General features: G+C 38.9%; 1 protein-coding gene across 1 annotated transcript; it reads left to right on the top strand.

Annotated features, from left to right (window-relative positions):
- On the top strand, positions 1-5,689 carry ube2nb (ubiquitin-conjugating enzyme E2Nb). The gene is made up of 4 exons (XM_044108565.1): positions 1-192; positions 1,832-2,078; positions 3,363-3,503; positions 5,564-5,689. The coding sequence occupies exons 1-4, from the start codon at positions 163-165 to the stop codon at positions 5,605-5,607; spliced, it is 462 nt and encodes a 153-aa protein (XP_043964500.1). The 5' UTR covers positions 1-162; the 3' UTR covers positions 5,608-5,689.
- The last annotated feature ends 7,848 nt before the right edge of the window (positions 5,690-13,537 follow it).

Here is a 13,537-nt window from a genome sequence, read left to right as displayed (position 1 = left end):
AACTTGTTTTAATATGTAGCTATGGTGCTGGTTCCACACGTCGTTAGGTCATCATCTGAATGTACCGGAGGAGTGAGTTATCAGTCCCCGCCCCGGCACTTCGCTCAATCCAACCTGAAGACAGGGCGAGTCAGCGGCTACAAATATAACTGCTAACACAAGATGGCCGGTTTGCCTCGTAGGATTATAAAGGTACATCTGACAACGAATAGTGTGTGTGCACGTATATAAGACACTGTGAGAGTTTTCTGGGAATCGCTCGGTTATTATTTGGGAAATAAATTAACACTATGTCGCTTGTAGCCTCTCGTTAGCATAGTTAGCCTCTTCCTTGCTAGCTGTCGAGCTAACTCGCTTCACTGCAACTGTTTTGTTTGCCACTTCCGTTTACTCCATTTTCTTCAGCTTGTGCTTAAACTCGGAAGAAATTTATTCGTTGTTTATTTCTTTTCTAATTAACCCCACTAACGAGCCAGTTATTGTAATTCGGCCCAGTGGTCATATGAATGAATTCGCTGTTCAAGCTAGGCTAGCTGTTGTAGCCCCTCTGGTTCCTACACATGCCTGGCGGTTTCTGTGAAACTCTGCCCTTGTGCGGTCGTGAAGTGTTGAAATTGTCTTAATTTAAGAAAATGTACTGGCGTTGCTTCTGTGTCATTGAACGAACCAAAAAGAAAATGGTGTATTGTGAGTCCAATTGCTCTGCGGTTTCCTCCCTTCGCCGCACCGGAGCCTCTTTTTGGGCCTGGCCCAGTGTTTTGTCGAAAAAAAACACCCCTGTCTTTTAAGATCCCCCTCCCTCACAGGAAGCGCATTTCAGTATTCATTATACGCATTCAAATTTTAACAATGCTTGGCTATTCTCACGTCTGTCTTTAGTTAGCTTATCAAATGTACTAACAGACAGCCTCATTAATATCCGCTTCTTTTAAGAATGTGTTTAAATCAGCAAGGGTGCTTTTTTTCGGTACAACACCGGCAGTGAGCGCGATCAGCCTTTTCCGCCACGCCGCGCCTCAGGTTCGGCAGGTTTTCTCTGCCTGCTCCATCAAGTTGACAAAGTGAAACCACTTCCAGGTTTCTGTGGGGGTTTTTTTGTCGTTCCGCATTTTTTTTCACCTTTCCAACAGAGGCGTTTGTTTGAGTCAGATATAATCAGTTTCCTCCCATCTGATGGTACTTAACTTGATTGGTCAGTCATAAAAATCTTTCCTTTTTATTTGATTTCTGAACTAACTAAAATGGAGTAGAGTGAATTATGAAATTAGTTTATGAAAAAGGCTGCTTATTTATCAAAACTTTGGTAGCCAAAAATAAGATCTGAAAGTAATTAGTATTTTTTTGAGAACACGTCCTATTGCTAAGTGAAACCATCAAGACCACTGTGTTTGCATATTATTTTCCAGCCTTCACCCATTATTTCTGTGGTTTAACAGCAGCGGCTCCTAATATTAATTTCAGTGTGATTTAATGAGTCTCTATCTGCCCTTAACGTCACGGTTCTAGTCGCAAAGCCAAACACTGCCGTGGGCGCTTTTTGATTTGCAGCCAATACAGATTAAACAAGAGAGCTGAGTAACAGAAAATGGATATGGATGAATGCAAGAATTTGAACTCTTAAGATAAAGAGAAGCACGCCTATTAGTAAAATTAGCTATCAGTGAGTGATTAGTCATGCTGTTTCCACGCTGAACTCCTGGAATGTAGTCTCGCAAGTATGCGGTTGAAGGCAGACGCCGTCATCCGTCGCCTACTTGAAAGAAACACTTTGCATGTTTATTTTTTAATAAAAGTCGACAAGCATGCATGTTGTCTTCCCGATCACACGCAGGAGACACAGCGGTTGATGGCAGAGCCCGTCCCGGGGATCACAGCTACGCCCGACGAGGGGAACGCACGCTACTTCCATGTGGTCATCGCGGGGCCTCAGGACTCGCCGTTCGAGGGAGGCACGTTTAAACTTGAACTATTTCTTCCAGAAGAGTATCCCATGGCAGCTCCCAAAGTGCGATTCATGACCAAAATCTATCACCCCAACGTCGACAAACTGGGAAGAATATGTTTAGACATTTTGAAAGGTGAGAAAGTCTCTCATTTCCTTTTCCTTCAAATTAGCTTAAGGTATTTTATTTTATTTAAAAAAAACAACAAAAAAAACGTTTCACTGCAATCTGAGTTTACATCTTAAACATTAAAATGTTTTTCATTTAGCTTTTACTTTAAAAAAAACAAACTAATTTCTGTCAGTCTAAAGTTATTAGTTTTGCTTTTTTTTTTTTTTTTTTTTTTTAAAAAAGGCTATTTTGTGTTTATTTGTCTGACAGAATACTGACACTCTGAGTGTTTGAACTTCTAAGATTAATGTCAACATTTACACATAAAACAGAACCTTTAAGTTAAGCAACAAATAATCCAGTTTAATTGGGAACTGGAACTTTTTTTTAAAATATATATATTAAGTTTCAATGTGTAAAAGTAAAATAGATTTTAAAAGCTTAAGGAGGAAGCATTTATTTATAGGATTGATTTAATCTGAATGCAAAAGTCACTTAATTATTAGTCTGCCTGTGTTTAATTTAATCTAAATGCAGCTTAGATTTATTGGGATAATAATAAATAAACTTATTTGATCTATTTTATTCAGCCTGTTTCATGAGATCATCAATAAATATAAATTAAAAAAATATATATTACTTAATTTAATTTATTAGCCTTTTATTGGGTGAATTGCACAATCATATATAACTGGTGTACTGAAGTAGTTATAATAGTTTTAATTGTTTTAGAGCAACATTTGTAAAGTTTTGAGTGTAAATAGGTACATGTACTGCTGCAGAAAATCTATTTCAAAATATTGCAGCAGTGAATACCACAAAATATTCCACAAAATTTAGCTCCATGTCGCCCATCCTGAGTTTATATTCCACCGCTGAACATTACTGTTGGCTCAGATGCATTGTGGGGAAACATTGTTTTCAGAAGATGGGAAACTGATAGATTTGTAGACTGATGGACGTTCCCAAAGTTTTAACACAAACTGGATTTGTGGTCCTCAATACATTTATTAGGTTTTAAAAGAAACACATTTTTGGAATCATGCAGTTCTTTAATTTTAGAAGTATGCACAATGTGTTGGTCTTGCACATAGAACTTAAGTAAAATTTGTTGCTGTATCTGTTTTGCATTGAAATGCATCATTCTGATTCATGGCTTCTCCCTGCTGTTGGAATGATTTCGCTCAGCTTCTGCTCTCCAGTGGATCCGTGTCGTCGTCGTCGTCGTAATCGCCCGGATTCTGTCGGCCGTTTCTTTGTTTTGCATAATAGTTCTTCTCTTTTGCATCTTTTCCACGCTTCCAACAGACAAGTGGTCTCCAGCCCTGCAGATCCGCACAGTGTTGCTATCTATCCAGGCATTATTAAGCGCTCCCAACCCAGACGACCCCCTGGCAAACGACGTCGCAGAGCAGTGGAAGAAAAACGAAAGCCATGCCATCGAGACAGGTCGGTGTGAGATTTATCTGTTTTGATTCCATCTGATGTGAAAACAAGGGAATGAGAGCAGCCAAACCGCATTGCAGCTCCTTCAGGTTGTCGCCGGGTGGCAGTTGGAGAAATGCTTTGACAGATGGCAGGAAAAATTCACTGAATTCCAGATCTTTGAAATTCAACCCACAGCCGAAGCTCGGCGATAGTTTCGCAGGCTCCAGAAGAATCACTAACCAGCGCTAACTCTGCCCGCGGCTTCGTAGGAGGGACAGCATTAACATAATCAGACGGCAAATACAGACAACAGACGGAGAGGTGAAAGAAATCCCCGAATCCTCCAAGGTGTACCTGCCTTTCTCCCACTAACACCGGCGCTAGGCTAACCTTGTTAGGATAAGCAAGTGCAGATGATGGATGGATGTTGTGAGTTGTTTGGGGGCAGAAAATGCAAATAGCCTGCAGCCACTTGACTATATTTACAGATGGATCCATCAGACGTTTTATTTTTAAGAATAAAAACGTGCTGCATGTTTTACAGAGGCGGCCATTTTGAATGCAACATAAAATGAAGAAATTATTCTCACTCCTACCACAGTTCGTCAGTTTTTTTTAAAATTTAAACCTTAAAGTGCGTCAGCGTACATGCAGTTCAATAATGTGGGTATTGATCAAAACGTGAGAGGCTTCTGGTGTCAAAGGCTCCGAAAAAGCAAGTTGGCCTCTTTTTTTAAAAAAAAAATACAAATTTGACTGCAAAGCGCAAATTAAAGCTGAAAAAACACAGCTCTCTAAAATAGGAATAGAAAATAAAATTCCAATATTATGAGATTAAGCTAAAAAAAAATCGATATAACTAGCTCTCAGTGCAGTCATGAGTCCAACCCCTTGAAGGAAAATGAACATGAAACGGCTTGTATTTATTCACTTTAGGTGCTATTTTATAAGAGTTTTTCTACAATATGACAGAAGACTTGTTTACTGGACAAGTTTTTGACGATTGTCAAAAAGTTTTGGGTTCATTTAGATGATTGACTTGGCTGCACATTACCACAGACGACGTGCTAATCAGCCAGATGTGCATCTGGAAGTGAAACAGCTGGAAACAATCCAGAGAGACGATTTGTCTCTGAAAATCTCATTTTAGATTGAGGATTTTATTTCAAGAAACTCCAGAAAGTGATTAGACAACTTCTACCTTAAAAAAACAAAAGTCGGTATATATTGCAAATCTATCACAATATTCTTGTTACAACGGAATGCAAAAATACTAGATATAAATATTAGGCATTTATGCTCTTTATGTTTCTGATATATTTGGTCACATTTGTTTTAAATCAGCATGGAAGGGTTTGAGAAGTGAGATCATTAAGCAACTACAGTCTTGCACAGGTATTTACAGGAAAACTGTCGTAGTTGTCAAAAATATCGTCTCATTAAATATTACAGGAGTGGTCACTGATGATGTCATCCGCAAAACAAAACCCGGAAAGTCCGGATCAGCACATCTGTATTTTATTTTATAGTAAAACCGTAACACAGCATTTTATGCACAAATGTATCTGGAAAATACTCAATTCGCCTGCTCCTAACTTTTCTTCTTTATGGTGTTTTGTCATTTATTATGGTTTATTACCAAAGCTCTGCTCTCCCTCCTCCGTAACAGTTCTCGCTGAAGTATAAAAATGTCAGTGAATGTGATCCACATCTTACGATACTGTAACCTTTATTTAAAGGTCTCCCAACAGAACAAACAAAAAAACAAGAAATATGTCCAAATATATTTGAAAGAAATTAGAATTAATGCTGCAGACCCTGGGTGACTTATCCTCTCGATCAAGATTGAATAGATTTTTATTCTCTCAGAAGGGCTTCGCTTTAATTTGAAGTCAAGAGTGTAGCAGTCCAGTCCCTGCCGGATCACAGAGAAAACAACGTGACAGTCTTTAGTCTTTCTATGAAGAATGCTCATTATTCTGAAGCACTTGCAGATGATTCAGATCGGTTCAACAATCGTTTCTCCACCTTGCTCGACGTCACCAGCTTCCTGTTTCTCTCTCTCCCCTCCCCTCCTGCAGCCCGAACATGGACCAGGCTCTACGCGAGCAACACTGAAGTATAGAGGAACCGAGAAGAGGCGTCTGAATGTGATCCTCCAAATGTACTCCTATACTGTCAACCTTTGAATTTAACGGACACATAGAGAAAAAAAAAAACAAAAACAAAAAAAAACAACCAAGAAATAAGTCCAAATATATTTGAAAGAAATGAGAATTACTGCTGCAGACCCCTGGGTGACTTATTTTCCTCTCTTAAGACGCGTTTAGTGTGTGTTAGCCTTTTGATTTTGTTTTCTTTTTATTTTCTGTGTTGCTATTTAAATGCATGGACAACCATCAACACCCTCCCCATGTCTTAAAGTACATGCGATATGTTGTCCTGAGCTAGTCACAGACTGGTACGTTTGCAAAATATTCATTCATTAAAGTTTTTTACCCACTGAGAATCATCTCAGTGGGTAAATAAAGAAGGCTTACAAGTGTTGAAAATGACTTTTGCTTTAGCTACCTGTCCATCTTTTGATTTTAAGAACAGTAAATAAAGGCATTCATCAGACCCAAGCTGATCAGAGCAACGTGAACTGGTTCATATAGGAGTTAATTTTCTTTCTTTTCAGTCAGTCACGCTTACGTTCAAACTGTCTATGGTAATGTAATGATTATGCAAGTGCATTTACTTGACTCCAGAGGGGGGAATGAGGTCAGTTTGGTGGCAGAAGGAAAGGTGACGTTACAAAATAAAACATTTCCTCGATTCCTACAGGATTTTGTGTTGGATGGAAGAACGCTGCCAGCATCTAGTGTGGGAGGCTGAATGATGATTTCTGTGGTCAGATTGTGTCTCAACAGACTATTGCCTCAGTAACTGGGTTAGGACTTAACATGTTGTAAAATACATTTTGTGTTGGGGTTGGGAGGAGGGGTTATTGTCCTCTAGTTGTTGCTTAGATTTGTCATCCAGTTACTAACTGCTATGTTTTCTCTAGCTTAAACCCTAAAAGGATAGCCATAAATCTTTAATTTATTGTTTTCCAATAGGAGTTTATGGCAGGAAGTGGTTGGAGCAGCTAGATGGAAATAATTTGAGATCAAACTGATAAACCAGCTCCCCATGTGTACTGGAAAAAAAAAAAAAAAGAAGAATAAGAAGCAATTCTGTCGATGATTTGAGTACATTTGCTTACATGGCTCTTCAAACATGCTGTAAATAAACTGAGTTGAGTAAGTAAGAGGAGTCTCCTCTGTTGTTTTTTTATTTTTTATTATTATTTCTAAAGTGTGCAGCGTGAATCATTAGAAGACTACATTTGAAGATTAGCATCCCTTTGGAAAAGCCCACATAGAGTTGTACCTGAAATTAATCACCTTCATCGCAAATTTTGCAAAACTCAAGCGTTTTCTGTAAAACATAATTACTAATCTTATCAAAGCTTAAAGAACTGGAGGCCTTTGTGGGCAAAACTTCTACAGGCGTGATACAAGAGGCGTGTGTCTGGCTGTGAATCATGTCTGCAGCAGGTAAGAGCAGATGCTCGTCGTAAACATGCAGAGTGGTGTTCAGACTGCAGTGGTTGTTACACGTTTCATGTTTTGTTGAATCTAGAGAAACTAATAAATCATTTCCGCTGGAGTTCGGAGTTTTATGTGGTGAAGTTGCTGACAAATTGTGTCCACAAGAGGGAGCTGTTAACACATTTACAATTAGTTTCAAAGTGATGTTTTCGGGTTCTAATGACCTTTAAACTCATTCAAATAAACCACATATTGTTTTCATAATAACTGAAACACTAATATAATAAAATTATTCCACATACAAATAAATACAACTTGTAAATTTATCCAAAGGACTTGATGTATTCAAAAACAAAAACTTAATTATTGTTAAGTTACTCTTCAGAGTAATTCTGCCCCAGAAAATGTAGGTAAAATTAATTTCAAGAATAAAATATGTTGCTGTAGGTTGGACAGGTTTTACAAATATCTGAAAATTCTGCTAATTTGTATTCAGATTTATTTATTGTGATTCCCTTAAATAAAGACCAGTGTCATCAATTATCTCCGAGGCTACCTACTTAGTAGACAGAGAGTGTAATTTAATCTCATTATAATCCGTCTGTTTTGTGGCGACCCAATGTGGAACATTGGGAACGCAGCAGACAGGTCAGGAATGAAGTTGTGGAGATGTTCAGAGCCACGTTACATTTTCAAACAACATTTCAAGCTGTAACCCTCCCGACCCCATTTAGGGAAGAAGGGTGTAAAGAAAATGGATGGATGGATTTCAAGCTGTGAACATTTAACAGAGCAGCTCGTCTTTTAAAATGGGAGAAGTATGACAGCGCTGCAACAAAACACAGCTCTGGTGGAAGAATCTATCAACAGCATAAGTGTTGGACGTGAACTTCAAAACCCTGAACGCCATGGGAGAGTGTCAAGAAGAAGTCCATAACACAAACCAGGATTGGGAATGCAACAAAACACGTGGGAGAATGTATTCTGGTCAGGTAAGACCAAAGTTTCTCTTTTTATAACCAGTTATAAATATTAAGCAAATAACACTGATTTGGAATATATCAAGCTTCAAGCGTATCTTTTCCTATCAAGGCTGGTTTACAAACAGGAAAATGGATATCTGTTGTAATCCTTACGGGCTATTTCTTCCTGAGGCCACCAGGGGGCACTGCAGGTAGAAAAAAAAATCCCTCGAATCAATCACTGCTCGTCAAAAAGTATACAAACAAGGTGAGTCACTAAAAGTGCCATTTATTCCTTCAGTGTAGACTTTTACACATGATCTGATTAAAGTGAAGTCTTTCTATTTTCGGAGTTTAAATCTGTTCCTCTGTGAAAGGTGACTTTTCTGGTGACCAGCCCTCGGTTTAAAAGAAGCTCGGTGTTTTATGGTCATACTTTGGTTTATATGGCAACAATGACTCATTCAGGCTCGATCTTTGGGTGGAAGTGCAGGAAACGATTCTCCCGTCACTATCTGCAGCAATCTGAGAAAACATTAACCAGCCTGTGAGGCCTCTACCTCTGCAAAGGGCTTTGTTGCTGCAGCTATGTTGTTGCGGCGGTCAGCCACAACTAAGCAAAGTGATATTTCCTACAGTTAGTCATTCCTTGACGCACGACGACCTTAGATATATCTGGAAAACTATAAACGGAAAACATGTAATTACTGACCACAAGTACATGTTTTTGTATTACAGGTTGCGGGTCAATAAAGATTCTGCCAACTGTGTTTAGATTGTTTTGTTTTTTTTTGTGTGTTTTTTTTTACTCAAAACAGAAATAGGCCAACTTCAAATGCTAGTATTTAGTTGAATTATTTTAATTCGAACTGAGAAAAGGTTATACAATGAAGCTGATCGATTTATAAAATACATCAAATTTAAAAATAATTTAATAGATAAAACAGATTTTCTTGTGGGTCAGGTTAGTTAGATTCAAAATGTTAACAGGGGAATTATACTAATTAAAAAAAAAATCACAACAAGCTACAAACATCTTTGGCCAAATACAAAGGATGAAAAGGCACCTCACAGATACCATAAAGTACGGTGGAATATCTGTGATGCTGTGGGCTTATTCCAATATAGAAACTTAAAATCCCCTTGCAAACCCTGGAGAAGACAGAATTATGGACAACTTAGAACAATTTATCCAACGATTTTTACTAGATCTACTAAGGATGGAGGGTGGTTTAGGTGGGACAACAAAAAAAAAAAAAGATTTAGGATTTTCAGCTTAGAAGGTTCCTTTCAAAACTTTACTTGTTACTAACACGTTTTTTTTCCTGATGTTTTGATGAAGACCTGCCTCCAAAGATCCAGAATGAGGATCTAAACACGGGCCTTCTCCTCTGACACAGCGGATCGTCTGTCTGCTGACTGCAGGTAAAAACATTCCCGTCACATTCTGCCACGAATGAACTGTCAGGTGACGCCGAATTTACTGGAACTCACCTGATGTAAACCTGCTGGTTGCTGGGGAATATGAGGGAGCTTCTCTGACCAGAGAGGATATCTGCTATCTGTTATGAAACCTAATGGTTTTATATAACCTTCAGTCTCTCCCACCGCACTCCCTTCTTCCCTGCTATCTTACCCACTTTTTTTTTAATCTCCTTCATATTCCTTGAGTTTTTCATCAACACTATTTCCTTAACTTTTCATTCCCGTTTCTCGTCCTCTCCCCCGTCCCACTGCAGATAAACCAGAAGGGCACTGCAGTCCGAACCTTCTCACCTCACCTCACCCTCTCCCCTCGTTACATAACCACCCTAATTATCCTCCCATGCGTAAAACCAAAATTCAGCAAGCCAAAAGGGAATCCCTTGTGGAGGCTGCAGCAGGTACCCCAAGCTCTCAATATTTGAAGAGATTCAGGGTTACACAAGACAGCTGCAGTGGGACGTTACTGCAGGCAGTGATTTTTTCCAGTTAGTTTTGATCCATCCCTTCACTCTGCTGAAGTCCCCAAGTCTTTAACCTCTTGATGCTGCTGCTACTGCTGTATGTTATTTTTTTACTTGTGCATAAAAAAGCAGCTGCAGCACGCCTTAGTGTTTGAGGCATCCTGGTAAAATGCACAAAGGAGGTTCTACGCATGTTAAAGCAGGCATCACGCACACAAAAAAACCAAACCCTAGGCCTTACAAGTGAAAAACAAAACAAAAAAATTACTATTACTTCCTGATATATTTAGTAATAGTAAAACCAAACAAGAGCCACATAGAAAAAAAAGGCTGTATACATGCAACTTTGTGTTTGTGTGTGGAACGTAATAAGAGGTTTTATTTATTTTATTCCTCCTCTGCGCCTGAGTTTTTCATCAGTAGCAGGAAGAGGCTGTCCTGAGCCATCCTTCTGCTTCGCTCTCTATATATAACAACACTGCAGACAAGGACACAAGAGCAAATTTATGTGTGTGTGTGTGTGTGTGTGTGTGTGCGTGTGCGCGTGTGTGTGTGTGTGCCTTTAAATTCTTGCCAAATCCCCTGGAATCCTGTTGGACTTTAGCAGATAATTTACACAAGTTGTCAGTACTTGTGTACTGACAACTTGATTAAATGGCAGTTTGACCTTGTATGAATTTCCCCTGTTCAAACGTAAACAAACAAATCGCTTTGATTTTTGAAGACGACTGATTTGAATACATTTTGCCAGGATCTAACGTGTAAAGTAAAAGAACAAAAAGATGGATTTTGAATGTTTTAACAAATAAAAGCTTGAAAAGTGTGACCTCTACTTGCATTCAGCCGTCTTTCTGTGGTGCAACCTGCTGCTTTCAGACGTCACCTGTGTGTGCTTGATGCTCGGTTTATATCCAGCTGGTCTGTGAAGGAGAACATTAAAGAACAGATAGCATCATGTTGACCGATGAGGAACAAATTCACAGGCCTTGAACACAACCAGTATTTTAAACTGGAAAGAAAACCATGGGAAGTCATTTTGAACATATGAATTGTTTTTGCGTATAAACAAACCACTGTGCATGGCAGGAAATGTACAATTCACATGATCCATTAAGAGGCACGGTGATGGCAGAATCATGTCATGATGGAGGCTGAGAAAGACTGATAACTGGAGCAAAAGTTTACTTCTTAACAGGTTAACAACAATTAAAAAGCCTGAATTATATCTATTGTTTAGATAAAAGCTTATACATGTGTCAGAATGGCCTAGTTAAAGCCCTGCCCTAAATTCAGTTGAGGATCTGTTGGTCTATCACGTAAGATGCCAATATAATATAATGAACCCTGTGGTTCGGAGTAAATAATTGTCTTTTTTTTTCAGTTTGTTTCAATGTTGTTTGTCACAAATAATGGTGGATTCATGCTGTGCTGTTTTTTTACAATGTCTTTAAAAGGGCTTGACGTCAGTTTACACCACATATTGTGGAGTAATCCAGTTGGAGCATGGGTCTTGTCTCACACACACACACCCATGTTTGTGCCGCTATCTTTGCAGGGACTTTCCATTGACTTCCATTCATTTCTACAGCCTAAACCTTACCCTTATCCTAACCCTAACAATTACATACCTAACCCTAACCCTAACCAAAACTCAATTCACACCTTAGTCCTAAATCTGACCCCTGACCCAAAAACAGCGTTTCCCCTTGTGGGGCCCAGGCTTCAGTCCCCACAAGGCAAGGCAAGGCAACTTTATTTATATAGCACCTTTCAGCCAAGGACAATTCAAAGTGCTTGTACAAAACAAGTTAAAAACAACAAGAAGATAATAGAAAGAAAGTAAATTAAAGCCCAAGCAGATTAAAAATGTACAAAATAAAATATTACAGTTTGAATATAGTTAAAAACAAACATTTAAGAATAGGCAATGTCAAATAAGAAAGTTTTTAACCTTGTTTTAAATAAACTCAAGGTAGGGGCAATCTTACAGTGAGCAGGAAGTTTATTCCAGAGTGTTGGAGCATAAAAACTAAAAGCTGCTTCACCATGTTTGGTTCTGACTCTCGGAATAGTTAGAAAGTTTGATTGTGATGATCTTAAAGGTCTGAGTGGTATATATGATTGAAGAAGATCAGAAATGTAGTCTGGGTCCCTATTATGAAGTGCTTTGTAAACCATTAAGGAGATTTTAAAGTCTATTCTTTGAGTAATGGGTAGCCAGTGCAGGGATCTTAGAACTGGACTGATATGCTGATCTCTTTTTGTTTTAGTCAGGACTCTTGCAGCGGCATTCTGGAGAAGCTGGAGCTGTCTTATTGCTTTTTTTGATAATCCAGTAAAAATAGCGTTGCAGTAATCGAGTCTACTAAAAACAAAGGCTTGAACTAATTTCTCACAAGGAGCAGTGGGTCCCTACAATGTAGTATATGTCAGGAAAATGGTCCCCACAAGGTATTAGAAACAAACGCAAAACACTGCACACACACACAGCCAGTGGTCCGGCAGTCGTCTCGTGCCGCCGTGTTTAATGTAAATAATTAACAGCCTCCATTCAGTGTTTCTGACCGGGAGCCACGATAACCACCACCCGATGCGTAAACAAACCCACCACGACTCTGTGTTACTGACTCCGAGGGAGTCGTGCTCACAGTGCTGATCGGCAGCCTGTCCAGCAGCGAGTCGCCGTTTTGTCCATTAGTTTCCACGGCAAGTTTGAGGTTTGAACGGGATAACGAGTACGGAGGCACAAAGCTGAAGTTGTCCATTTCCAGAGCAAATTCCAGCTTTTCTGTAGCTTTCTCCAATCTCTGATTGGATTATTAAAACAAACTTTACTCTGACTGCATGTTATCAAGTGTTAGTCATGCTGACCCAGACAGGTCGACACCTGACCTTTGATGCGTCACATGAAGCGATAAGTTGATGAGTGGGGGGGGCATGCAGGATTTATTAATGTGGAAATGATCATTAAGATTGACAATTTAATCATTCTGCAATTATGCCAAGTTTGATCTATGGTGCTCTTGTTCTGTAATTAAGTAATTCAATCAAAAGGCTTTTGCCGCCTGCAGCTAAATTGTTTCTGAATCTGTGTCAGAGATGTGGAAGGTCCAACAGGACGATGTAAAAATGTCTGAGTAGAGTTACATTGTATCTTAACTCGCTCCCTTTCCAAGTGTGTTGAGGATAAAGTGTTCACAAGATGTGTTGGAGTTTAATTCTTCTTTTTTTTTTTTTTTTATTAAAATAAACCAATGTCAAGCCTAAGTATTTCAAATCAACAAACTGGTTTTGAAAACATAACCTGAGTTAATAGACATCTACAAATGAGGATTTCAAAAAATTTGCCCCTAAACCCAATGGTCGGTAGAACCACATCTGCCATCAAGAGTTTACTATAGCTGGAGTCTTCACATGTCCTGTTGGGAAATTTTAGATCAACCTTAATTCAAACACAATGGAGGGTTTCCAAGCAGCACCGAAATCAGATTTAAGTCCAGACTTTGACTAGACCATTCCAAAATGGTTTTTGTAGTGGGTTGTTTGTACCCAAATGTGCCTGAGCTTAAAGT

Source organism: Gambusia affinis, linkage group LG23, assembly GCF_019740435.1.
Source record: "Gambusia affinis linkage group LG23, SWU_Gaff_1.0, whole genome shotgun sequence".
In the NCBI taxonomy this organism is placed as follows: Eukaryota; Metazoa; Chordata; class Actinopteri; order Cyprinodontiformes; family Poeciliidae; genus Gambusia; species Gambusia affinis.
The sequence above is the reverse complement of the archived record's forward strand: the minus strand, read 5'-3'. Positions and strand labels throughout refer to the sequence as shown.